The sequence below is a fragment of the Peromyscus maniculatus genome, chromosome 9 (assembly GCF_049852395.1).
Source record: "Peromyscus maniculatus bairdii isolate BWxNUB_F1_BW_parent chromosome 9, HU_Pman_BW_mat_3.1, whole genome shotgun sequence".
Classification (NCBI taxonomy): Eukaryota; Metazoa; Chordata; class Mammalia; order Rodentia; family Cricetidae; genus Peromyscus; species Peromyscus maniculatus.
The window spans coordinates 54,239,325-54,265,246 of NC_134860.1; the positions used below are offsets into that span (position 1 = coordinate 54,239,325).

Genomic DNA, 25,922 nt, shown 5'->3' on the forward strand with positions numbered 1-25,922 from the left:
ACTGCCATGTCTCACCTCGACAACTCCACAAATCCTGTTTGAAAGCTTCTCAGTCCCCAGTCCTGAAAAAGCCTTTTTTCTTCCTGTCTCCTCACACCTTACATACCTTTCTCTGCCCAGCCATCACTTCCTTCCTAGTGCTGGGATTAAAGGTGTGTGTGTTTCCTAAACACTGGGATTAAAGGTGTGAGATCTCAAGTGCTGGGATTAAAGGCCTGTGACTCCCAAGTACTGGGATTAAAAGTGTGTGCCGCCACTGCCTGGCTCTGTTTCTCTCCTAGACTGAGTCAATCTCATATAGTCCAGGGTGGCTTTGAACTCACAGAGATCCAGATGGATCTCTGCCTCCCGAGTGCTAGGATTAAAGGTGTGTGCCACCACTGCCTGGCCTCTATGTTTAATCTAATGGCTTGTTCTGTCCTCTGATCCTCAGGCAAATTATTAGGGTACACAATATATCACCACAACCAAGGATACGTTTCTGTTAAGCTTTGTTCACCAAGACTACCAGCCAGGCAGGAGGACCTGGATTAATAACTACCCAAGAACAACAACACTGGTCTGATTCAAAATCACTGGGACGATGTTTTTTCTGTGTAAATCTCCCATTTGTCCAAAATGGCCAAGCTTGCAGTTTCTGTCTCTGTAAAACATGCTTAATTGCTCAAAGTGTGACTTGGATCTGGGACCTATAAGAGATTTACAGGTGCATATGTGCAATGCTATAGCTCAAAATCTACCCAAGCTGTACAGGATCTCTGTCTGGGGCCAGTTTCTCTTTGGCCATTTGCCAGAACCAGATAGGCACTATTGCTAAAGGGCCTTTGCTGCAGCAGTCCCTGGGTGTTTGGAGTCAATCAATGGGGGGCTGGAGGGAGCCTTAATTTGTCATCACATCCAGAGTGTAGGGGTTGCCATGTTCACCCCACAGTTAATGATGAATGTACCTTAAGATATGATGCCCCCCCCCCCCCCCGCAGTCCGCAGCACCTACCATGGGGAACACAGACTTCTGGAAAATTCTCCGCTACTTAAGTCTCCTGTACCCATCTGAAGGGTTACGGAACATTCTCCTCATATCTGATGGGCACCTCCAGAGTGAGAGTCTGACATTGCAGCTTGTGAAAAGAAATACCGAGCACACTAGACTGTTCACCTGTGCTGTTGGGTAAGCCTCAGAGACCTGTGACTGTCACCACAGTGACAAAGGCAGCTAGTGGGCAAGACTTTAGTTGGCTGGTCTGGGGGTTTTGCAAGCTTGGAAGTTGGTATGAGTATATGACATCTATACATTGCAGAGGCCAAGCTCTTGGCTTGGGACCGTGGTGCCAGGGTCTCACAGCTACAGGGATCTTGGGCAGGCTGTTTGACTTGCAAAATGAAGGTGAAAATGAAATACCTATGTCATGGGATTATTATTTTGCATTAGAATTCAGATGATTAGCTTGTCCTTGCGGGCCTGGCACAGCTCCCTAGGGCTGATTTGGGTATGGTTGGCAATGCCTGCACTTGGGGCTGCCCCTGCCTCACACCTGCCTTCTCCTGCTCATGTGCTACAGTTTCCTATGTTTACATTGAAACCCTGGAGTCACAGTCTTTCCACAAGTTGTTGGAATGACTTGCCAATTGTTGCTGTGGAATAATCCTCTGTACACTGTGACTATGTATTAATCTCATTGGCTAATAAAGGAGCTGATTGGCCTATAGCAAGGCAGGGTAAAGTTAGGTGGGACAGTCAAACTGGAGATACTGGGATGAAGAAGGGTGGAGTCAGTAGAGACGCCAGCCAGCTGCTGAGGAAGCAGGATGTGTAGAAAATGAAGGAATAAGCCATGAGCCATGTGGCAAAGCATAGATAAGTAGATTAAGTGTAAGACTTAGATAGTAACAAGCCCAAGCTATTGGCTGATCATTTATAAGTAATATTAAGCCTCTGTGTCCATTATTTGGGAGCAGGCGGTCAGGGCAGGAAAACTCCACTACAAATTGTAGTTAGTATCTGTGTAGGGAGGGTCCTACTGTTTGTGTATATCCCCCCCCTAGAGCCTCTGCCTCTGAAGCTCCAATAGTCCTCCTGAACAGCTCCCACCCCAGGACACCAGGTGTCCCTGCTCTGAGGCAGGGCATGAGGCAGATTAGTGAGGTGATATGTAGATAGACTGCTGTGCAGTCCTCACAAGTGAGCTCTGACTACAAGCCCCTATTTTCTGGGGTCCAGGATATCCACATACCTTCCCAGCATTCCATCCCTGTCCCTTCATAGCCCCTGAAGACGCTCCATGGCTATTGGTGATTAAAAGTAGCTCTTGCTGCTCCGGCAACTCTCTGTGTCTGCTTATTTTTTCCCTTTGTATCAACTGTTTTGTTTTATGACAAGGTCTCACTCAATAGCCCAGGCTAGCCAGGAAATTCCTATGCAGACCATGCTGGCCTGGAACTTGTGATCCTCTCCCTTCAGATTGTTGAATGCCATCATGCCTGGCTAGGCTGATATGTTTTGTTTTGTGACAGGGCCTCATGTAGCCCAGGCTGGCCATGAACTCTCAAAGTAGCAGAGGGAGAGCTTGAGTTCTGATCCTCCTACTTTTGCCTCTCAAGGGTGGAATTACAGATGTGTTCTGGTACACCTGGTTTGTTCAGGGCTGGGGACTGAACCCAGTGCCTTGTGCATGCCAAGCAATTGCTCTATAGTGTGAGATACATTCTAGCTCTTTAGGTTGCTATCTTTATCAAGTATCGTTCTGATATCTGTTGGGTTTTTTGTTTGTTTACAGTTTGTTTTGTTTAAGAAAGGTCTCAGTGTGGCCCAGGCTGGCCTCAAAATGTAACCAAGGATCCCCTTGGGTTCCTGATCCTCCTGCCTCCATCTCCCAAGTATGATATCATGCCCAGTACCTTTTGGGGTTGTTGTTGTTAGTTTTTAAGTATGGAAGTATTAGATTTTATTTATTTATTGTTTAATATTTTTGCTGTGGAGGTCTCTGCTAATGCACCATGGCCTGCAAAGTATCATCTGTGTGAGGCAAGAAGAAAGTCTGGTTCAATACAACTTAGTAACTGGTATTGGTTCAAACTTCTAGAGTCTGACACCAGGCATTTTATTTTAGGCATATTTAAGTACAGTACAATTTCGAAAAAAAAAAGTTTTCTGGTGTAATACAACCCCATGTGCACAATAAAGCTTAAGGCATAATTATATCAAAACTCTTTTCAGAGTTCATGTCACTTCTTCTGTGTTATCTTAAGGGCTTGGGGGAGGATCTGGTGTGGCCCCAGTCATACAGATAGTACAGAGGTCACCTATTAACCATCTCTGATCCTGTTTGTAAGAGTCTGGAGGGGCCAGATGTGGCCTCAAGCATACAGATAGTCAGAGTTTACCAGGCTATTAACCACATCCATTCCCAGCCTTCTGGGTGGAAAACAGGTTATACATCTATTCCTTTGAAGAGACAACCCTAAGTGTCTTAAAATTAAAAACATGGAAGCCAGGTGTGGTGGCAAACATCTTTAATCCCAGTACTCAGGAGGCAGAGGCAGGTGGATTTCTGAGTTCGAGGCCAACCTGGTCTATAGAGTTCCAGGACAACCAGGGCTTTTACACAAAGAAACACTGTCTTAAAAAAAAAATTAAAATGTGTGAAATGTGATCAGTTCTACAGCAAATCATCACATCTTAAGGACCTTGTCTCAGTATGGTGCTGGAGTATTTGAATATTTTAACTCAAAATCCAAACAGAGTTGGAAAAAACAGGTATGTGGGTTTTTTTTTAAAACATCTTATCCTATCTTATCTTATGTTTACATGTGCAAATCCTGTTTTCCTGCAAGTCTGTAGTAACTTCTACCTTTTTGTGAATAGACAAGACCTACAAGGAGGCCAAAGCTTTTAAGAACATTTTCTTCCTCTCTCTTTTTTTTTAAAAGATTTATTTATTTATTTATTATGTACACCGAAGAGGGCACCAGATTTCATTACAGATGGTTGTGAGCCACCATGTGGGTGCTGGGAATTGAACTCAGGATCTCTGGAAGAGCAGTCCGTGCTCTTAACCTCTGAGCCATCTCTCCAGCCCCAGAACATTTTCATAAATAATAAGAAGGGCCAAGCCAGAGGTGGTGCTTCATGCCTTACAGCGCTCCTCTTCTCTTCCCCACAGTGCTGGTGTTACAGAGTTGACCACACCTAGTGGTTAGTTTTTCACTGTGATAAAATACACACGAGATTTACAAGTCCATTTCATTGGTATAAACTTATCCACAGTGATGTGTAACCAGCATTACCAGCCATTTCCAGAACTTCGTCACCATCCCTGACAAAAGTCTAAATAGTAACTCTGTATTGCCTCCTGCCTCCAGCGCCTGACAATGTCTGTTCTACTTCCGGTCTTTATTAATTTGCTCTCTCAGATACTTTAGAGGCATGAGGCATTTGTTCTTTTGTGTCTAACTTATTTAACTCAGCGTAATGTCCACAAGACTCATCTGTGTCATGTTTTTGACAGGATTTCTTTTCATTTTAAGGTCAAATATTTTATTATTTTTTATTGGGTTTTAAAAAAGGAGTCTCATGTAACCCAGGCTGAGCTGAGGCTGGACTTGAACTCCTGATCATATTGCTTCCATTACTTCAGTATTGAGTTTTCAGGTGTGTGCCACAATACCCATTTTAGGGAGGAGTAATAGTCTATCAAATATGCATATAAAATAATTCCATCATAGATAGGTAGATTATAGATAGATAGATAGATGATAGATAGATAGATAGATAGATAGATAGATAGATAGATGACAGATTGGCAGATGATAGATAGATAGATGATAAATGGATTGATTGATTCATTCATTCATTGATGATAAATAGGTGATAGATGATAGATAGATGATATATAGATGACTGACTGATAAATAGATAGATGATAGATATGTGATAAATAGATGATAGATATGTAATAGATAGATGATAGATATGTGATAGATAGCTAGATAGATGATAGATATGTGATAGATAGATAGATAGATAGATAGATAGATAGATAGATAGATAGATAGATAGGTAGGTAGGTAGGTAGATAGACAGATCTCTCACACACTCGTTTTATTTGTTGGCCTATCAATGGACATGGCTCATTCCCACCATATGCTGCTGTGAATGGCCCTGCTTTGAACGCTGGCTGACAGTACCTGTCTGGCCCTTCCACTGGTTCACTTCTGGATTTGTACTCAGAAGTGAAATTACTGACTCATGCAGTAACTGTTTCATTTTCTTAGGATACCACTCTTTTTTCCACAGCAGCTACGCAGTTCACATTCCCACTGGCAACGTTCCAGAGCTGCCAGGCTTGGGTGGCAAGTGCCTCCACTGGTTAGCCTTCACCACAAACTGAAATAGAAAAACTTCAAATGCATATATTTAAGCAGGTAGCACCTTTAGTTCCAGCGCTCAGGTGGTAGAGGCAGGTGGATCACTATGAGTTTGAGGCCAGCCTGGTTTACAAAGTGAGTTCCAGGCCAGCCACGGCTGCATAGTAAGACCCTGTCTCAAATTTTATATATTACAGATAGAAGCCCAGATGACCAGGACCCGGTCCCCGGGCTGCCACTCTGTCTCCGTCAAGTGGCAGCAGCTGGGCAGGGGCGCCCCTGAGCCTCTGCAGGCTCCAGTCCAGCTGCCGTCCTTGTTTCATAACGACCGGCTCCTGGTCTACGGATTCATTCCTCAGTGCACACAGGTAAGGAGACGCAGACTTCCGTACACCACGGGAAAGACGCTGCTGCTGTAGCTCTTCTCCCCGCCCCCACCCCTTGGCCTCCTGGTGGCATTATGGCCCAAAAACACCCCCCCGCCCCCCGCCACGCCCCCGCCACGCCCCCGCCACGCCCCCTTCTCCCCCTACCTCAAGGGAAGCTCTTGATTTCTCTTGCGAGGGGAGGATGCTACCAGACGAGCTGCTGTTAAACTGACACAATGGGAGTAGAAAAGCTAATGAAGGGCGGTGGTGGCGGCAGCGGTGGCGGCGCACGCTTTTAATCCCAGCACTCGGGAGGCAGAGCCAGGCGGATCTCTGTGAGTTCGAGGCCAGCCTGAGCTACAGAGCGAGATCCAGGAAAGGCGCAAAGCTACACAGAGAAACCCTGTGTCAAAAAAAAGGAAAACACTCCTGTCTCTCCTATTTCAGGCAACTCTGTGTGCGTTCATCCAAGAGAAGGAATTTTGTACAATGGTGTCGACTACCGAGCTTCAGAAGACGACTGGGACTGTAAGGTTCAAATCTTAAAGTCCTGGGCTGTGGGGAGAACTCAGTGGGAGAGCCTAGCCAAGCAGGTGGAAGTCTCTCTTCCATTTCCAGGGACACACACGCTTAACACTATGGACGGAAAGGAACAATTCTCAGTTTTCACGAATAAGCTCCATGTAATTCCTTTGTTTTTCTGGGCTGATGTGTCACATGAAGGGTGGCCAGGGGGTTCTCTGTGCCACCGGGATGGGTCTTCATCTGGGATTCTGGGATCTGGGTGTCTCTCTACAGGTGTCCATGATTATGAGTAATTTCAAGGAACCATGAGATTTTTCCCAGGTGTAATTGTGTGTACATACTTACAACCCCGCACTGTGGGAGGCAGAGGCATTAAGATTGGGAACTTGAGGTCCTCCTTGGATACAAAGCAAGTTTGAGGTCAGCCTAGGCTACATGAGACCTTTTCTCCAAACAAAATGCGATCATCTGTTTTGTTTTGTTTGAGACACTGTCTAGCTCAGGATGGCCTTGAATAGGAAGCATTTTTCCTGCCTCAGCCTCTTGAGTGCTAACAGTCCATTCACGCACCACCACATTCTGCCACTGTCTAACAGAAGTTGTCACACACCCCATGGGTAAGGGCTCAGCCCCACAAAACTCCCCAGTTCAGATGCCAATCACAAGTCTTGGTCCTCACGTTACCCGCTTGTCCAGCTTGCCAAAATTGGATAGGAGTTGGAGGTTCCCTAAGTCCTTTCTCAGAACTCAGGAAAATGGTTCATTTACTGTTGCTGATTATTACAGTCAAGGCCCAAATTACAACAATTTAAAGATTTTTTTTTCTTTTTTTCTAACAGCATTTTTCATTAATTTTTTTATCCTTTTGAGAATTTCATACATGGGTACTGATTTATATCATTTCTATCCCTCCTTCTCTCTCCAACTCCTCTATGTCGACTCCCCACTCTCTCAAGTTCATGACCTCTTCTTCTATAATTATTCTCTCTCTGTGTCTGTCTGTCTGTCTGTCTGTCTGTCTCTCTCTCTCTCTCTCACACACACACACACACACACACACACACACACACACACACACACACACAAATAAAACCTGTTGACCCATTTACTGTTGCTCTTATGTACACATGCTTAGGGCTGACCACACAGAACTGAATAATCTGTCAGGAGCCTCTGTAAGGCCTATGAATTTAGAGATCCTCACCGGCTTTGCCTTTAATTCTACAGTCATTTCATAGAGCAGTGGAAGAGCATATGTTTAGTATTCGGCAAACTGTGGGTTCAATCCACAATAACAACAAACAAGTCACTTTGCTCGTAATGCACGGGCAGAGAGCCAGAGCCTACTTTCCCATGAGGACCAGCTGGCCTCATCAGGTAGTCAAGGCCCTTGACCTCCTGCCTCCACCTTTTAAATGCTGGGATTACAGATGTGTACCGTTATGCCCAGCTTCTTTTGATTTTTTGGACCTATTTTTTTGTTTGTTTGTTTTTGTTTTTGTTTTTCGAGACAGGGTTTCTCTGTATAGCATTGCGCCTTTCCTGGATCTCGCTCTGTAGACCAGGCTAGCCTCGAACTCACAGAAATCCGCCTGCCTCTGCCTCCCGAGTGCTGGGATTAAAGGCGTGTGCCACCACCACCCGGCCTGGACCTATTTTTTTAATTTATTGTTTGAGGGTTTCATATATGAACATGTGTTTGATCAAATCCAACCCTGCTCCCTCCAGCTCTTCCCATACCCCCCCCCCCACTTTTCCCTTCCGACTTCATGTGCTCTCCTCTAAATCCAATGAATCCACTTAGTGCTTGCTGCCTGTGTGTGCATGAGTATAGGACCGTCCGCTGGAGCGTGGACAACCCACCAGGGCAGCATCCCTGAAGAAAACGGACTCTTCCTTATGTAGCAGCCGACAGTCGCCCATAGCTCCTCAGCCAGGAGTGGGCCTTCCCGAGGCCCTCCCTCATCCATGCTGGAATTTTGGCTGGCTTGATCTTGCGGGTCTTGTGTGTGCAGTCAGAGCTCTCCTGCGTATTCATGTGTGCCACGGCCCTGTCATGGCCACAGAGCGCTGACTCACAGCAGCCCTCCACTACTGCTGCCTCTTAGAATCTTCCTGCCTTCTCTTCTGTGATGAGCCCTGTGGAACTATGTTCTTACCTTTAAAAAGAAATTTTATTTTATTACATTTATTTATTGTGTGTGTGTGCCACTGCCTGCCCACTGCATTGGTGTGGACATCAGAGGACAACTTGTGAGAATCATTTCTCTCTTTCTACCGTGTGGGTCCCAGAGCTTGAACTCGGGTCCTTGGGTTTGGCAGCAGGAGACTTTACCCATTGAACTGCCTCATCAGCCCTGGGTTTTTATTCTCATCAGCCTAGTAAACGTCACAGTGTACCATAAACTACCTATGATCTCATTTACTTAAAAAAGGGGGGAGGGGAGTAAACACACAATAAATAAATTGGTTATTTTTGGTTTTTTGTTTTTTGTTTTTTTAAGAATACTGCCTATCTCTTGGGTATTCTTTCCTGCATGTTGTTGTTCTGTTGGGGTTGAGGGGGTGTGTGTGAGACTGAGATGGAGTCTTCCTACATAGCCCTGGATGTCCTGGAACTCACTTGGGTGCTCGACAGTTAGGATCGTTATTGCTGGCACGGCAGAAGAGAACCTATTTGAGCTTGCTGCAGTGACTCCTGCCTGTGATCCCTGCCCAGAAATGGCTGAGGCAGAAGAATCACTATGTTTGACCAGCCTAGGTAGGGTAGGGAGCCGGGGACATGACTCACTGGGTAAAAGCATTTGCCCTGCAAATCTGACGACCTCCGTTTGGCCCCCTAGAACACACGTGAAAAAGGCAGGCAGAATAGTGTGCATGTCTGCAATCCCAGCACAGTCCTGGAAGAAGGAAGGCAGCAGAGATGGAAGACCCTCCAAGCCTGCTGGCCGGCTAGCCTTGTTACCACAGCAGCAAAGAGACCCAATCTTAAACAGGGCCAAAAGGGGGTAACAGACACCTGAAGGCTGTGCTCTGACCTCCATACATACTTTTCTAGCATGTCTGAACCACACACATGAGCGCACGCGCACACACACACACACACACACACACACAGGTAAAGCCATTTTAATCCTTTTCTCCCCTCACTGCTTAAACACAGATGATTCACAAGCTGGCAGCTCGGGCCCTGATCAGAGATTATGAAGACGGTGTTCTCCATGACAATGAAACCAAACACGAGGTTTGTTCTTCCAGTGAAAGCCATTGAGCATTGTTCTGTGTCATTCTTAAATTGATTTGTTTATATCAACACAAAGTGGGGGTGGCCGAATAAAGAAGAAAGTGACGTCAGGGCAGCCATCAATATCTGTAATGTCAGTCTGGGATGTAGGTGCTCAATGGGTTTGTGGAATCACTAATGACAGAGCTAATGACATTCTGAGACTTCTGTGATTTTCTCCCCATGAGAAATAGTCTGGAAGGGTCCTGACAGAGGGGCCCCCTGGGCCAGCTACTGTGATAGTCAGGCTGCATTCTTTTTTTTTTTTTTGAGACAGGGTTTCTCTGTGTAGTTTCGGTGCCTGTCCTGGATCTCTCAAACTGCATTCTTAAATAAGGTTCAAGCATCGGTATTCAATGGCATTCCTAAAAAGGATGCCATACCATGTGGGCACCACTGACCAACACAGAACTGTAGACGAGGACTCGGGAGCCTTGTTTCTCCTGGCAGCCCCAAGCAGAGGCTGAAGCAGGGCTTAGCCGCACAGAAGCCACAAATGCCTGTTGCCAGGTCACGGTTATATTTTTCCCCCAATCAGGATTCAAAGATTAGAGGCTTTCCTTATGTGTTCCATCATTATCAACTGACACAGAATGCAAGCCTTTCAGTCCAACCAATCAGATTCATTTGTTCTTTCTGTTGTTAAGAAGAGCCATGATGCTTTAGGGAACTAAGGGCATAGCAGACCATTTCTATCGTTGAAGGAGGAGGGTAGTGGCTATTGGAAAGTTCCCAGCTCCCCTAGGGCCTGGGAACTTGAACTTTGTTTCACCCTACGGGTAAAGTGGAGTTTGAAGTCAAAATGGCAGCACTTAGGCCAAGGTGCTTTTGCCTGCTCCCTTCAGTGACCACTTGGATGAACGCTATGTTCTCTTCGACTTAAGGCCCATTCATTTATCTCTGAGTGCATCTGACTAGCTTTGCCTTGAATAATCCTAAACAAGTAATGATTCATCGGCTTCACAGTAAGAGCTTTGAGAGAATGAGGAGACTCACATCATGTGAGAGAACTCTGAAAGCTGTGGAGGGCTCTGTAGCTAACGTTCTTCTATGACTGAGCTAGGCCAGCCATCTCAAGTCACTGAGAACACCCAAGATACTCAGACAGGACCCCTGACTCGGTGTCTAATTCAAAGTACTAATTATAAAATTATTTAATTAGGGGGCTGGAGAGATAGCTCAGAGTTAAGAGCACTGGTTGCTCTTCCAGAGGACCCAGATTCAATTCCCAGCACCCACATGGCAGCTAACAACTGTCTGTAACTCCAAGATCTGACACCCTCACACAGATATATATGCAGGCAAAAACCAATGCGCATAAAAATAAAATTATTTACTTAAGGCAGGGGATATAGTTCAGTTGGTAGAGGGCTTACCCAGCTTTTACAAGGCTCTGAATTCAATATCCAGCACTGGATAAATCAAGTATGATGGTGCACACCTATAATCCCAGCACTTGGGAAGTAGAGGCAGAAAGTTCAGAAGTTCAAGGTCATCAATAGCAACATAGCTGAGTTCCAGGCCAGCTTAAGATATGTGAGATGCTGTCTCAAAAGAAATGGATGAGCTGGGAGTTGTGGCACACACCTTTTAATCTCAGCACTCAGGAGGTAGGGGCCTCTGTGAGTTCAAGGCCAGCCTGATCTATATAGCAAATTCTGGGGGTACATAGTAAGGCTGTCTCAAAAGAAGAAATGTTTTAAAGAAAGAAGAAAGAAAAGGAAGTGAATGTATACATTAAATGATTTGTTACAGAAAAACACTTTAGATTATTTTATACCTTTTCAGTCTCAGTACACATAAACTAACACAGTTTCATTCTATCCTAGATGAAGAAAAAAAGCATGAAATCTCTGATTATTGAACTCAGTAAAGAAAATTCTCTGATTACACAATTTACAAGCTTTGTGGCAGTTGAAAAAAGGGTATGTATTATTAATTTAAGATTAAACTTTTAAACTTTTGTTTAGTCACTATTGGGCTGGAGATATGGCTCAGCTGGAACCCAAATTCAGTTCCCATCACACACAGACCCACAGATGGCTTACAATAGCAACTCTAACTTCAAAGAATCTGACACCCTCTTCTGGCTTCTGTAGACACCCACACATTAAAAAAATTATTATTATTGTTTTGAGATAGTGTCTTACTGTGTAGACCAGGCTGGTTCAGAACTCACTACTAGACCAGGCTGGCCTAAAACTCACAGAGATCCACTTACACCTATCTCTGCTTTCTGAGTGCTGGGAGTAAAGGTATGTGCCACCACATCCAGGTAACAATACTTTTGAAAAATCATTATTGCCAGAAGTTGTGGTACAGTCACTTAATTCCAGCACTGAGAGGCAGAGGCAGGTGGATTGCTGTGAGTTCCAGGCCAGCCTGGGCTACATAGTGAGAACCTGTCTCAAAACAAAACAACAAAAAAAGTAAATAAATAAAAAGAAATGTAAAAAAAAAAACAGTAAGCATTTCTCTGGGTGTGGAGGCATGCCTATAATTCTAGCACTTAGGAAGCAGAGGCAGGAGGAGACCCAGCTCAGCCGAGGCTACACATGAAAATTCTGTGTGAAAACCAGCAACATCCAGTTGTGGTGGCACAGACCTATAATCCTAGCACTTCTGAGGCAGAAACAGGATTACCTCTGTTTGAGGGCAGCCTGATCAACATTGTGAGCTCTAGGCCATCCAGGGCTACACAGGGAGGCTGTATATTAAGAAAAGAACAAAACTTGGAAGGTCGCTCTTGCTCTGATCAGTAATGACAGTGGCCACTCTGGGCTGTGTAGGGCAAAGTGGATAGAGGCCAGAGGCAGGAGCCAGGACCTTCTTCGTAGGAGGATGTTCTTGCCAGCACTTGCCCTAATTTCTCTAAATGAATTGCATGTTGTTCTGGTTAGGTATCTATTGCTGTGATAAAACATATCGACCCAAGGCAATTGGCGGAGGAAAGGGTTTATTTCATCTTAAAGGTCATAGTCTCTCATTGAAGGAAATCAAGGCAGAAACCTGGAAGCAGGAACCGAAGCAGAGGTCATGGAGGAAGGCTGCTTACTGGCTTCTCCTGGCTTGCTCAGGACCAACTGACAGGGATGCACCACCCATAGCCAGCTGGGGCCTTCCAAATCAATCATCAATCAAGAAAATGTCCCATAGGGTTGCCTACAAACCAGGCTGATGGAGGTATTTTCTCAGTTGAGGGCCCTTCTTCCAAGATGACTCTACCTTGTGCCAGATGGACAAAAAACTAACCAGCACATATGTGTTAGTATTTTTAATGTTTTGATTATTAACTAGTTATATGTATATTTTAAGACATCTATAGAAGCCAGGCAGTAGTGACAAATGCCTTTAATACTAGCACTTGGGAGGCAGAGGCAGGTTGATCTCTGAGTTGGAGGTCAGCCTGGTCTATAGAGTGAATTCCAGGACAGCCAGGGCTACACAGAGAACCCTGTCTTGAAAAGCCAAAAACAAAAACAAAAATAAACACAACCATCTATAGTAGTTGGGGCTGGGATGTGGTACCATACTATAGTTAATCCCCAATATGCAATCATACACAAAAAAGACATACTATAATTTTATTACTTTTTCAATTTCTAGGTTTATTTTTCAGATTGCCCTTTAAGCAAAGCCTATGCTATGGTTGTAGTCGCAAGTTTTCCTGTCCTGACCTCCCAATCTTCATCCCATCAGCTGCTTCCAAATTACCACACAAAGACTTAATATTATTTATAAATGCTTGGCCAATAGCTCAGGCTTGTTACCAGCTAACTCTTACATTTAAATTAACCCACATTTCTAGTTATGCTTTGCCACATGGTTCATGACTTGTTACCTCATTTCTCTTCTTAACCCACATTTCTAGTAATGCTTTGCCATGTGGCTCATGGCTTGTTACCTCATTTTCTATATGTCCTGCTTTCTCAGTGGCTGGCCAGCATCTCCTGTGACTCTCCTGACTCCACCCTCCCTCCTCCCATCACTCTCTCTGTGTCAGACTGTCTCACTAAACCTCTTCTTGCCCTGCTATTGGCCAATCAGTTTTTTATTAATCAATGAGAGTAATACATATTCACAGTGTACAGAAGGATTATTCCACAGCATATGGGCATTTTTCTTGATTGATATGGAAAGGACCTCATATTGAGAGACATATGATCCAAGTAAATGCCCAGATATTCTAAACCCAACATCCACAAGGCTTTAGAATGTGTTAATTATTTAATTTGATTATATCTTTAAAAAATTTAACCCAATTGTGATTCTATATAGGACGGTGATGAGATTCCTTTTGCTAATGTCCCAAGTATTTCAGAACTTGTTGCCAAAGAAGATGTAGACTTTCTGCCATATGTGAGTTGGCAGGAAAAGCAGCCAGAGGCCGTCATAGCACAGGTAAGTACAATCACCAAATTCAGCCATTCGTTGCTTAATGGTGGGGATGTGTTCTGAGAAGTATGTCAGAAGAAATTTCATGGTTGTGTGAACATCCTGGAGTGAACTCACACAGGCCCAGTGGTCCAGGGCAGTTACTGAATGTGTGGCCTTCATGAAATCAAGAGACACAATGAACACCAGACATATGAAGCTGCTGCTGGGGTAAGGCAGATTGTTAATTCAAACAATATCCTTGTTTGAATTAAATGAATAGAAGGCATACATTCTTTTTTTTTCTTTTTCATTCTTTGAGACAAGGTCTCTCTACATAACCCTGACTGTCCTGTAACTCACAGAAATTGTCCTACCTCTGCCTCCTAAAGGCTGAGATAAAGGTGTGTGACACTACACCTAGTCACAGAAGGAGCATACTCTTAAAAGATAGTTTATAAAGAGTCTAGGAGCTGAGTTCAGAGTTGTCCTTAGCTACGTGGAAAGTTCTAGGCCAGCTTGGGATACATTAGATTCTGTCTCAAAGGAATGAAAAAGGTTATCATTTAAACTTTTTTAAGAAATTTTTTATGTGTGTGAATGTTTCGCTTTTTTGCATGTATGTGTTTTGGTCACTGTGTCTACATCTGTGTGTCAATTAGGTGTGAGACCCTTTGTGTACAGGAAAGACTCCCTAAGGTGGAATGAGCAAGAGAAGCAAGGAAAACATTGTGAGGACCATTTCTACGGTTTCCACTATTTTTTTTTTTTGTTGTTGTTGTTTTTGTTTTTGTTTTTCAAGACAGGTTTTCTTTGCATAGTTTTGTACCTTTCCTGGAACTCCCTCTGTAGTCCAGGCTGGCCTTGAACTCACAGAGATCCACCTGCCTCTGCCTCCTGAGTGCTGGGATTAAAGGCATGCACCACCACCGCCCGGCTGTTTCCATTATTTCTATAAAAATAACACAGCATAAATGTATTTGCTTATTGGCTCATTTTCTTGGTTTTGCTTTTATTTATTGTATACATTTCCTTTTTTTAGTGGTGCTGGAGATTGAACCCAGTACCTTGTATATGCTAAGCAAGGGCTATAGTGCCCCTTAAAACTGAAGTGCATTCATCTCCCAGGAGGACAGCTAGGTGGCACGGGGTGGGGGGAAGGGGGTGTTAGAGAACACTTACTTGGTTAAGACATATTCATTTGCATACTTTTACTTTTATACCATAGGCAGAAATTGAGTGTTCAGGACCAATGCAAGATGAAATCATCAATGGCAGCAGACTGTTACAGGTATACCAATAAACAGAGCTGTGCATGGTGAATTTTTAGGGAAAAAAAAGAAAATTTGTTTTTCCAGTTTGCCATTTATAGTTATTTATTTTAACATTTCTCTGTATGTGTGTTGCTGTGGAATAATCCTTCTGTACACTGTGTGAATGTGTCACTATGACTGGTTTAATAAACAAGTTGACTGGCCAGTAGCTGAAGAGGATAAAGTTAGGCAGGAAAGCCAAACTGAGAATGATGGGATGAGGAAGGGCAAAGTCAGAGAGAGATGCCAGTGAGCCACTGAGGAAGCAGGCCATGTAGAAAATGAGGTTATAAGCTGTTAGGATTCTGCTACTCCAGATATATGACCACACATGCGCAGTTCAGTAGCTAAGCAAGGTGTATTACGTCATCAGTGTGCTGTGTGATTGCTCAAATGCACAGTGCGGTCACGCAATCTGCGCATGCATGGCGTAGCTCCATAAGCCTACCTGCACATGTGCAGGGAAATCCTTAAAAAGCAGGTCACAGACTCCTCCCTTCTCTTCTGCTCTTCTCTCTCTCTCTCTCTCTCTCTCTCTCTCTCTCTCTCTCTCTCTCTCTGAGTCAGTTATTTGGGAAACGGCTTCCAGTTATTTGGGAACAGGCTGTCAGGGCAGGAAAACTCTGCCTACAGTGTATGTGTACATGTGCTCCTGTGTGCATGTGCCAGGGCCTGCGTGTGGAGGTCAGAGAACAACTTGGGGGAGTCCGATCTCTCTTGCCACCACATGGGTCCCAGGGATTGAAGTCAGGTTGACAGGTTTATCAGTGAGTGCCTCTACCCACTAACCCATCTCACTGCTTCCCTCCCACCCCCCATTTTATATTTTTTGAAGCCAGAGTCTCACTGGGTAGCCCTCAAACTCCTGATCCTCCAGCCTGAGCCCCCTGAGTATGAGGATGCTGGCATAGGCCACTGGCAGCCATTTGTTTTGTGATTTTATTCATTATCATTTGGTCATGTAGAGTGTTTTGTTTGTGATGCTTGGGTCTCAACCTTCCAAGCAGCTGGTACCTATTACACTTTTTAGACTTATTTTATTTTTATTTCTGTGCATATGCTTGTGTGTGTGTGTGTGTGTGTGTGTGTGCGTGTGTACACATGTGTGTGCATGCACTCAAGTGTATAGGTACCTATGGAGGCCAGAAGAGGGTTTTGGATTCCCTGGAGCTGGAATTACAGGTGGCTATGGGTGCTGGGAACTGACCTTGGGTCCTCTGAAAGAAAAACAAACAATTTCACAGCCATCTCCCCAGCCTCTCTGTCACATTTAAAAATTCTTTTAATTACTTTCTGTGTGGTGTGTGTGTGTGTGTGTGTGTGTGTGTGTGTGTGTGTGTGTGTGTGTGTGTGTTTTAGGTTCCTTCTGTTTCTTCTTTAACTGTTTCATACATTTATACAATGAATCTTGATCATATCCACCCCAACTCTCCCTTTCAGTTTCTTGCTTTTGTTTGGATTGTTTTGCTTTGCTGTGCCTAGAAATACCTTTCCTACCCATAGGTTATACTTTGAATTTTCCCCTTCATTTCTTTTAGGAATTCTGTTTTATTTTGGTTTTGCTGTGTCAAAGAGAGAAGCCAGGGCTTGCACACTCTTGGCTGGCCCTTAGCCGCAGAGCTTCCTCCAGTGTTCTGCCTGCATGTACATCTTCAGGACAGAAGAGGGCGCCAGATCTCACTATAGATGGTTGTGATCCATCATGTGGTTGCTGGGAATTGAACTCAGGACCTCTGGAAGAAGAGCCAGTGCTCTTAACCGCTGAGCCATCTTTCCAGCCCCTGTGTTTACATTTAAATTTCCATCTCACTGAAATTTATCCTGGTATAAGATAAAAGTGTAAAGCCAACCTTATTCTTCCAGAGTCACCTAATCTCCCCAGCACTTGACTCAAAATGCCACTTGCATTCTTGACAAGGTCCTGCACCTTAGTAGCTGTGACTGTACTATCTACTCTGCAGTACCATTCTAATTATTATAATGTTACCAAAGGCTTTAATATGTGAGAGGTCTAGTCCATCCTTACTCATCTTTCTTAATACTCCAGTTTCCAGCAGGCATGATGGCCCAGGCATATAATCCCTGCTACAAGAGGCCAGGACAAGAGTATCACAGCAAGCCTGTGGCCAGCCTAGGCTGTAGAGCAAGTTCAAGGCCAGCCTGGGCAACTTACTGAAACTGTTTCAAAATGAAAACTAAAAAACAAATAAATAAATAAAAGCCATACATGGTAGTACAATGCCTTTAATCTTAGGAACACTTGGGAGGCAGAAACAGGCAGATTGTGATGAGTTTTGGGTCTACGTGGCCTCATAGTGAGTTCCAGGCCATCCTGGGCTACACAGTGAGACCCTGTCTCATTCAGTTGCAATAAAATACCTTGACAAACACAGCTTAAGGGAGAGGGTATTTATTTTGGCTCACAGCTCCAGAGGACACACCATCCATTTCGACAGGAACGGCATGGGGCATGGGGATAGCCTAACAGATTACATTGGCAGTCTGGAAGCTGAAAGAGAATGGGACATTTCTATAAAACCTCAAGGCCCACCTCAAGTGACATATCCCCTCCATCAAGGCTCCACTTCATCGAGTCCCATGATCTTCCCAACAGTGCCACAGCTGGGGGCCAAAGGAGTTCAAACTCATGGTTCTACAGGAGGCATTTCCCGTTTAAACCATAGCACTAGGGATGAAGGCTCATGCCTGTAATCCTAACTCAGGCAGGAAGATCATAGCAAATCCCAGACCAGCCTGGCCTACCTCTCCAGCTTTATGTCAGCCTAGGCTACAAAGTGAGACAAGGTTTCATGGGCCAGCAAGATGGCTGAATGGGTAAAAGTGTTTGCCATGTAAGCCGGGCCACCTGGATGTGATCTTCAGAAGCCACAGTAGAAAGAGATCACCAACTCCCAAATGTCCTCTGGCTTCCACACATGCACTATGGTGCTCATATGTTATTTATATGTTCTTTTAGTTTTAATTACGTATGTTTTTGTGCATTTGCGTGCAGGTGTCTGAAATAAACATGCGATACCCTGCAGCTGGAGCTACATCAGACAGTTTTTACTCAGCTGAGGTAGGTGCTGGGCTCTCTGGAAGGGCAACTTCAAGATAACTTGTTTAAAGCAAAGCAATAGGGTAAGGCATAGTGAAGTGTGCCTTTAATCCCAGCACGCAGGAGGCAGAGACAGGCAGATCTCTGTAGCAGGAATCTTAAAAGTTCTTATTAATAAAATCAAACCTGAGGCCAGTTATTGGGGTCCATGCTGGTAGATCAGAGAGACAGAACAAGCCACAGCTATCTCACCTTGCCAGATCCTCAGCTGGTCTTGTCTCCTCAGACTGGAGGTCTCTGAGTCCTCATCCGGAATGGGTCTCATCTGAACTGTGTTGCTCCATAGCCTGAATGCTTAACCAGCCAAATGCTTAACCAGCCAAATGCCTCTAGTTTCTGGTCCTCATGCCTTATATATCTTTCTGCTTTCTACCACCACTCCCTGGGATTAAAGGCTGGCTTTCTGGGATTAAAGGCATGAGTCACCATGCTTGACTATTTCCAATGTGGCCTTGAACTCACAGAGATCCAGAGGGATTTCTATCTCTGGAATGCTAGGATTAAAGGTGTGAGTGCCACCATTTTCTAGCCTTTGTATTTAGTAGCTGTCTGTTCTCTGACCCCAGATAAATTTATTAGAGTACACAATATTTTGGGGAACACAATACCACCACAGATCTCTGTGAGTTTGAGGCCAGCCTGGTCTGTGTAACAAGTTCCAGGCTGGTCAGGGCTACAGGGTAAAATCCTATCTCAAAATAATAATAATAATAATAATAATAAATGAATAAATAAATAAGACCAACAGGCAGAGCTATAAAATATGTGAGAATACACTTTGAGGGAATAGCAGGCCACATAAGCAAAGACACTCAAGGCCCCAATTATTATGTGGGGCATCCTTCCAGAGAAAAAGGAGTTTTGTATCTAAGGGCATAGTTTAGGTGGTTGTCTATTTTAATTGATAGATTAGGTCATCTAATCATATTCCTACTGCACATATCCCTTCTGATTTTAATCATAAACATGTCCAGTTGTGCATAGGCATAAGATAGTAAATAGAGGGTTCTCTTTTTTTTTTTTTTTTTTTTTTTTTTTTTTTGGTTTTTCGAGACAGGGTTTCTCTGTGTAGCTTTGCGCCTTTTCTGGGACTCGCTTTGTAGTCCGGGCTGGCCTTGAACTCACAGAGATCCACCTGGCTCTGCCTCCCGAGTGCTGGGACTAAAGGCGTGCACCACCACCGCCCGGCCTAGAGGGTTCTCTTTACAAGTTCACTTTAAGGACACTGTTTGCCTTACTGCTCATGCAACTAAAACCAGATCAGACCAGATTAGCCTTTCTGGTCTCTTATCCAAATACAATTAAGGATATTTTGAACAGAAAATATCTAAGTTTGATTGTTTTTAGTAAAGGAGAAACTTGATATTATCCAGAAAGAGATGTGTGTTTAGGCCAATGCAGGTGGGAATTATTTAGTCTTCAAGTCTATCAAACACTTCAGAACGGTGAAATGTTACCTAACAATAGGGACATCTGGCTGCCTGGATAGCTACTCAAAGTTCTTCCAAAACATTGGGGCATCCAACTTTGGCCTATAGGCTTAGTATATCTGACAGACATTTCTGAGAAGCAGGGAATTTTGAAGAACTGTCCTACCTTGTCTTGGCAAAGCTTGGCAGTCACTTTTTTTTGTATCCTGCTGGTCCAATTTGGACAATAACTGTCAGCAATTGAAGCAAGGGCAGTTTCCTTGCCCAAATGGCTAGCTTTTGCCATAAAGAAAACAAACTGAAAACAAACTCCATATGGAGTTTCTTCTATGCCCATCATCCTCTTTGAAGTAAATTGGTGTTGTCAGGAGCAGATGTGTCTCACTGTCATGAAAAGCTTTTGGTATTAAACATATTAAATGCCATATTCTGTAGGTCTTTGAAGCATTTGAAGACTATCTATGTAAATTTATTATAGATGACTAACTACTAACCTGTATTTTTTTAATTATACATTATATTTTTTAATGAGCTACATAAACACAATACCCCAAACAAGAGTAAAAACATACATATGGTATAACAAAAATAACATTAAATTTGTATCAATAAACAAAATCTATACCAATGTAAAATATTTAAGACTAGTAGTTGATTCTTTGGTTTTAAAGTAGATCCAATAATCTACCCTTTTATCCTATCATTTCTATACCCCGTCCCCTTTTTCTTTTCAGAACAAGATCACTGAATCTAATCTCCTTTGTTCATCATTTTTCCTGACCATTACCAATAACAACTTGTAACCAACCCCCCCTTAAATGATAAACATTCATTATTCATTGAATAACTAAAACCCACACATACCCCATCTCCTAGGAATGTGGACATTATGTTCTAGACTACTTCCTGTTGTTTGTGGGTGCTGGTATCTTTGGGGGAATCTTAAGAAAATCAGAATAATTGTTAAGTCTTGACTGGAGTATTCTGTGAGGCTGGATCATTTCAGCCAGCAGCCTTGAAGCTGTTCTGGATGCAGAAATCTGAGGAGACTGTAACAGAGGCATTTTGAGATGCTGGACCACCTGGTCAATCCATTTTCATTGGTGTCTGGTTCCCTTTTTCTGAAAATACATAAACTTTTAAAGATAACATACATGTCTGTATTAATACAAGTATAGACTGTGTGTTGTACACAAGTTTGCTGAAGATGGTTTTTGTTTTATGTTTGAACATGTAAAATAAACATCACATGTCTTGTAGTTCTTCTAGGTTTATTTCTTTATGTCTGTAGTCAGAATTTTCAGGGGGTCCTCCTCAATCAAACCTGATCATCTTTAACCTTGAATGAATCCACAGCCTTTCGTTTTTTGTGGAGATAAAAGCATAACCTCTCCCCAAAAGCAACACACCTTTTGACTTCCATTTTGAAGTCAAAATATTTTTTAAATATATAGTTTGGTTTAATCCAGCAGTTTTCATAATCCAATGTGTCTTAGCAGCTGTTATTCCTTCATCAGTAATCAGAAAGTTTAAAGACAACACAATAACATGCAGGATCCAGACTCCCCACGTATGTCCCATATTTGTGTGCCTTTTTCCCTTTATATTACTTTATTCTTTCTTTAAAGACTTTATTATTTTTAAGCTACTATTTTCTTTGACTGTCTATATCATTTCTCTTTTCTGTCCCAAGCCTATGTACATTTTTAAACACATTTTAACCAGTTTAGAGTTTTTTTTCTGTCTGGATCTGTCTTTACTACATATCTCTAATCTTTTCTATCTGCATGAGCAAAATTTAAACCCACCATATGGCTTAGTTCATGGTGTGCTGGTGGGCTCACTCTGGGGCGCTGCATTGACTGCTCAAGCCATAGGCAGTGACTGGGAGATGTGTCTCTGTATCGGGGCTGTCACGAGAAACACAGGACTAGCAAGCCGCGTTTGACTCCAATATTGTGTGTTTAGAACCTTTTTTAGCTTTTTCAGGTCTTATGTGGATGTAGCTGCCAGACGTTTGGGTGCTATCCAGCTACTTGGAAGAATGTTTGCTAATTTATTTTGTTCTCTTTTCTCTTCACACGCACAACTTCGCCACCTGGGCAGCCCTTTCCGGTCTCCTCTGAAGGGAATGAGAAACAGCCACTGCTACATTTTGCTAAAAAATCTAAAAAAAAGCTAAAAATATGTCATGTAGCACTTAATGGCTCTCCTGAAGACTTGATCCCAAAGCCATGGTCGCATGCATCAGCAAGGTTTCCCAAGGTCCTCTCGCAAGGGGAAGACGTGGAACAGCCATTGGGTGGGAATCGCGTGGCGTCAATGAAAAAACAGGGATTTAAAAGACTGATGGCGGCTCAGCCACGAAGAACGGTGCCTGCTTCCGTGGGTTTTTCTGCTCCTGCGGTCTCGGCTGGACGTCCCCCTCTCGCTGGTGGCCCCCATCTTCTTCCCCGTCCCCTTCCCCCTCCCCCTCTCTCTGGTCCTACCCCTCTCTCTGGTCCTACCCCTCTCTCTGGTCGCCTCCGTCTTCCTCCTCCTCCTCTCTCTGGTGGCCTCCGTCTTCCTCCTCCTCCTCTCTCTGGTGGCATCCCTCCTCCTCCCCCTCCCCCTCTCTCTGGTGGCATCCCTCTTCCTCCCCCTCCCCCTCTCTTTGGTGGCATCCCTCCTCCTCCTCCTCCTCCTCCTTTCTCTGGTGGCATCCCTCCTCCTCCTCCTCTCTCTGGTGGCATCCCTCTTCCTCCCCCTCCCCCTCTCTTTGGTGGCATCCCTCTTCCTCCCCCTCCCCCTCTCCTTTTCGGCAGCCATCTTCCTCCTCCCCCCGGAGAATTCATCCCACCCATATTGGGCTCACCTAAGTTCAGCCAAAGCCCTAAGCCTGTCGGAGGTACCAGCATCTTCCAGGCCTCAGGATCTTCTCCGGGGCAGCTCTTCGCAGGCCCTGGTGGTGTTACTACTCTCTCAGATAGCGACTCTAGTTCAAAGGATTTTGATCTAGGGAACGTTTCCCAACGCCTTCCCAAAGCCCCGGTGCCCGATTCCCATCATGGGCCACATTTTCTCACCTCCTTCAGGTCACCTCTTTGCAGTCCTCCTAAGGCACCTTCTGTCCCTCCTCTTCCCACCGATGTTCTCAGCTCTGAGCTAAGTCCCTGTTCACCTGGTTTTCTAAGTTTCTCAGTCCCTCAGAGCTCTAATTACAGAATTGCAGATACCAGAATGGATTCACTGGAATCATTTCACCCATCAGCTGATTATATCAGTGCTGCCTTGCTAGATATGCCTTGCATTCTAGAAGAGGATCTGCTTGCCTCACCCTGTGGAAGCTCTTTCAAAGCAGAAATGGGTAAAGCAAGAGGGTATAGACCATGCCATCGAAAGATTTCAGAAAGGATTGAGGAATCTTCTGTAACAAGGGACGCCTCCCCAGAGGAAGATGAGGAGTGGGTAGTCGGTGAAGGAAGCTGTCCTGCACCGTGGGCTTCACTCTTTGCTCTACAAACCGAGGTATTTCGTCTTATCTCTCCTCAAGTCTGTGGTCAGTTAGCCGCACAGTTGACAACAGTGCCTCTCAAAGCAGTTGGTCACAGAACTGTGTATTGCCAGTCCGTAGTGGCTCAGGGTGCACGTCAGCGTGGAAGAATGTGTCTCTCAGTGAACAGTCAGCTGAGCAAAACTCTGTGCATGGTGGTGGATGCTGTTCACCATGCATTGTTAGCGACTGTTGATATCTGTCAGTTGAAGGTTAGCATCCCTAAGGGGTCATGGACTTGCTTCCTAAGCTCCACTACCGGGGATTGAAGTTGATAGAAATTTCCTATGGCCTAGTAAACATAGGTGCGGTGAGTATTCTGAATCTTTTCCTGTAGGGTCTTGGAGCTATGGATAGCAGTTCATGCGTGGCAGTGTGGAGGGGCACAGCCCTCCATCCGTTAGGCCAATCAGCATCCTGTAAGTCTAGCACTGGCTCTGAGATCCAGTCTCGCGGATGTAACGGCTTCAGGGGGAAATCACTTAATGAAGCAAAGAGGGCTTCACTAAGTGTCACTGTGACCTGGCTTTACCTGGTGTTTGTGGGCAAGGCGGATAGTCCTTCGGTTGTCTCAGCCGTGTAACAGGGATGATAATGATAATTACCACCTACAGCGGGGGCTTTTAAAAGGCATTTATTTGTATTTATAAAATAAAATCTTAATAATAGAAAAGTGTAGTGGAGGGCTGGCAAGCTGGCCCAGTGGTGAAGGTACTCGCCACACAAGCCCGGTGGCCTGAGTTTGATCTCTGGAACCCACATGAAGGTGGGGTTTCTATGTATGCATGTTTTGCCTGCATGTGTTTATGTGTGCCGTGTGCGTGCAGATGTCTGCAGAGGACAAGAGGCATTGGATCCCTGAAACTGTATTTACAGGTGGTTGTGAACTTCCTGATGTGAGCACTGGGCACTGTACCTAGGTCCCCTGCAAGAACATTAAATGCTCTAACCACTGAGCCATCTCCCCAGGTCCAGTTTTAATTTTTTTTTTTTTTTTGAAGCAGAATATTGCAATATAGCCAAGAGTAAGTTGGAACATTCTGTGTGGTCCAGTTTGGCTAGAAGTTAAGACCCACCTACCTCTGCCTGACAAGTACCAGGGATTATTGATATGCATCATTTTTTTTTTTGTATTTTTTAAAATAGGATCTTATCATGTAGCCCAGGTTGGTCTAGAACCCCTCTGTAGCCTGGGCTGGGCTCAGGCTTGCAGCAGTCCACTTGCTTCAAGGTCCCAAGTGCTGGGTTACGAATATAAGCTGCCATGCTTGATGTAGTTTTTGTTTTACAGCTCTGATATGAGGCATCGCACATGCAGGCAAGCATTCTGTCTCAGGGCTATAACCCTGCCCTTTCTCATTCCTTTGACTTTTTTTCTTTGTGTGTGTTGTGTGTGCAAGTGTTCGTGCAGATGTGAATGTAACTGTGTACGTGTGCACGTAGAGACCAGAGGTTGATGGTGAGTGTCTTCCTCAGTTGCATTCCACTTTTTTAAAAAAATTATTTATAGACAGTTGTGGTGGAATCCCAGCACTCAGGAGGCAGAGACAGGCAGATCTGTGTGAGTTCAAGGCCAGCCTGGTCTACAGAGCAAGTTCTAGGTCAGCCAAGGCTACACAGAGAAACCTTGTCATCTCGGGGGGAAAATAATTACTTATTTTTTATAATTATTTTATGTGTGTGTGCATGATACATGACTGTAAGTACATACGTGTCAAGGTGAGCACGTGGAGGTCAGAAGTCATCTCTGTGGAGTCTGTTCGCTCCTGCAGCAGCAAGAGCTATTTCTCCAGCCCCACTTTGGAACAGGGAGTCTCACTGGACCACCTGACCACTTAGCTCCTGGGGTCTGCCCGCCTCTGCCCCCTAACACTAGGGTTACAGAAGCACACACTGCACCCAGCTTTGATCTGGGTGCCTGGGATCCAGACTCAGGTCCCTGTGCTTACTCACCAGGAGTATTACCAAGTCATGTCCTCAGCCCTCTTACATTTTCTGAAACAGAATCTCATCAAGCTGCCAAGTCAGGCCTTGAACTTGCAATCCTCCTGCCTCAGCCTCTGAGTGACTGGGATTATAAACCTTCACACCATGCTTGGTTAACTAAGTAGTGTAGCTGGGCATGGTGGCGCACACCTTTAATCCCAGAATTGGGGAGGCAGAGGCAGTCGGATCTCTGTGAGTTCAAGGCCAGCCTGGTCTGTTGTGAGTTCCAGGACAACCAGGGTTATGTAGAGACCCTGTCTCAAACAACGCACAGAAATCCAAAGAAGTGGGGGAACAAAAGAAAGAAAGCTGTTTGGGATTTGCGGGGACTTGTTTTTATTTCTGTGTATGTTGCCTGTGTGTGTGTGTGTGTGTGTGTGTGTGTGTGTGTGTGTGTGTGTGTGGTGGGGGGTGCCCAGAAGAGTGTGTTTAGTCCCCTGGAGATAGGGATTCTGGTACTTGTGAGTGGCCCAACATGGATACTGGGAACTGAATTTGGGGATTCTGGAAGAGCAGGAAGTGCTCCCATCCAGTGAGCCATCTTTCCACCAACTGGAATTTGTTGTTGTTGTTGTTGTTGCCTGTTTTGTTGAGATAGAGTTTCATATTAGGAAAGTAGCTTTAAGAGC

At 44.4% G+C, this 25,922-nt stretch overlaps 1 protein-coding gene across 5 annotated transcripts in view; it reads left to right on the forward strand.

Moving 5' to 3' along the window:
* Window positions 1-25,922, forward strand: part of Parp4 (poly(ADP-ribose) polymerase family member 4) — a 119,116-nt gene that overhangs the window by 81,353 nt on the left and 11,841 nt on the right. For 2 of the 5 annotated variants that reach the window (XM_076545056.1, XM_076545059.1), the window contains exons 24-33: window positions 981-1,168; window positions 3,655-3,754; window positions 5,562-5,732; window positions 6,180-6,260; window positions 9,421-9,501; window positions 11,370-11,465; window positions 13,819-13,941; window positions 15,143-15,205; window positions 18,241-18,306; window positions 21,882-23,282. In XM_076545056.1, coding sequence (XP_076401171.1) covers window positions 981-1,168; window positions 3,655-3,754; window positions 5,562-5,732; window positions 6,180-6,260; window positions 9,421-9,501; window positions 11,370-11,465; window positions 13,819-13,941; window positions 15,143-15,205; window positions 18,241-18,306; window positions 21,882-23,282 — 2,370 coding nt within the window. The remainder of the gene's footprint in view (window positions 1-980; window positions 1,169-3,654; window positions 3,755-5,561; window positions 5,733-6,179; window positions 6,261-9,420; window positions 9,502-11,369; window positions 11,466-13,818; window positions 13,942-15,142; window positions 15,206-18,240; window positions 18,307-21,881; window positions 23,283-25,922) is intronic. The other 3 variants (XM_076545060.1, XM_076545058.1, XM_076545057.1) reach the window with 3 other exon arrangements.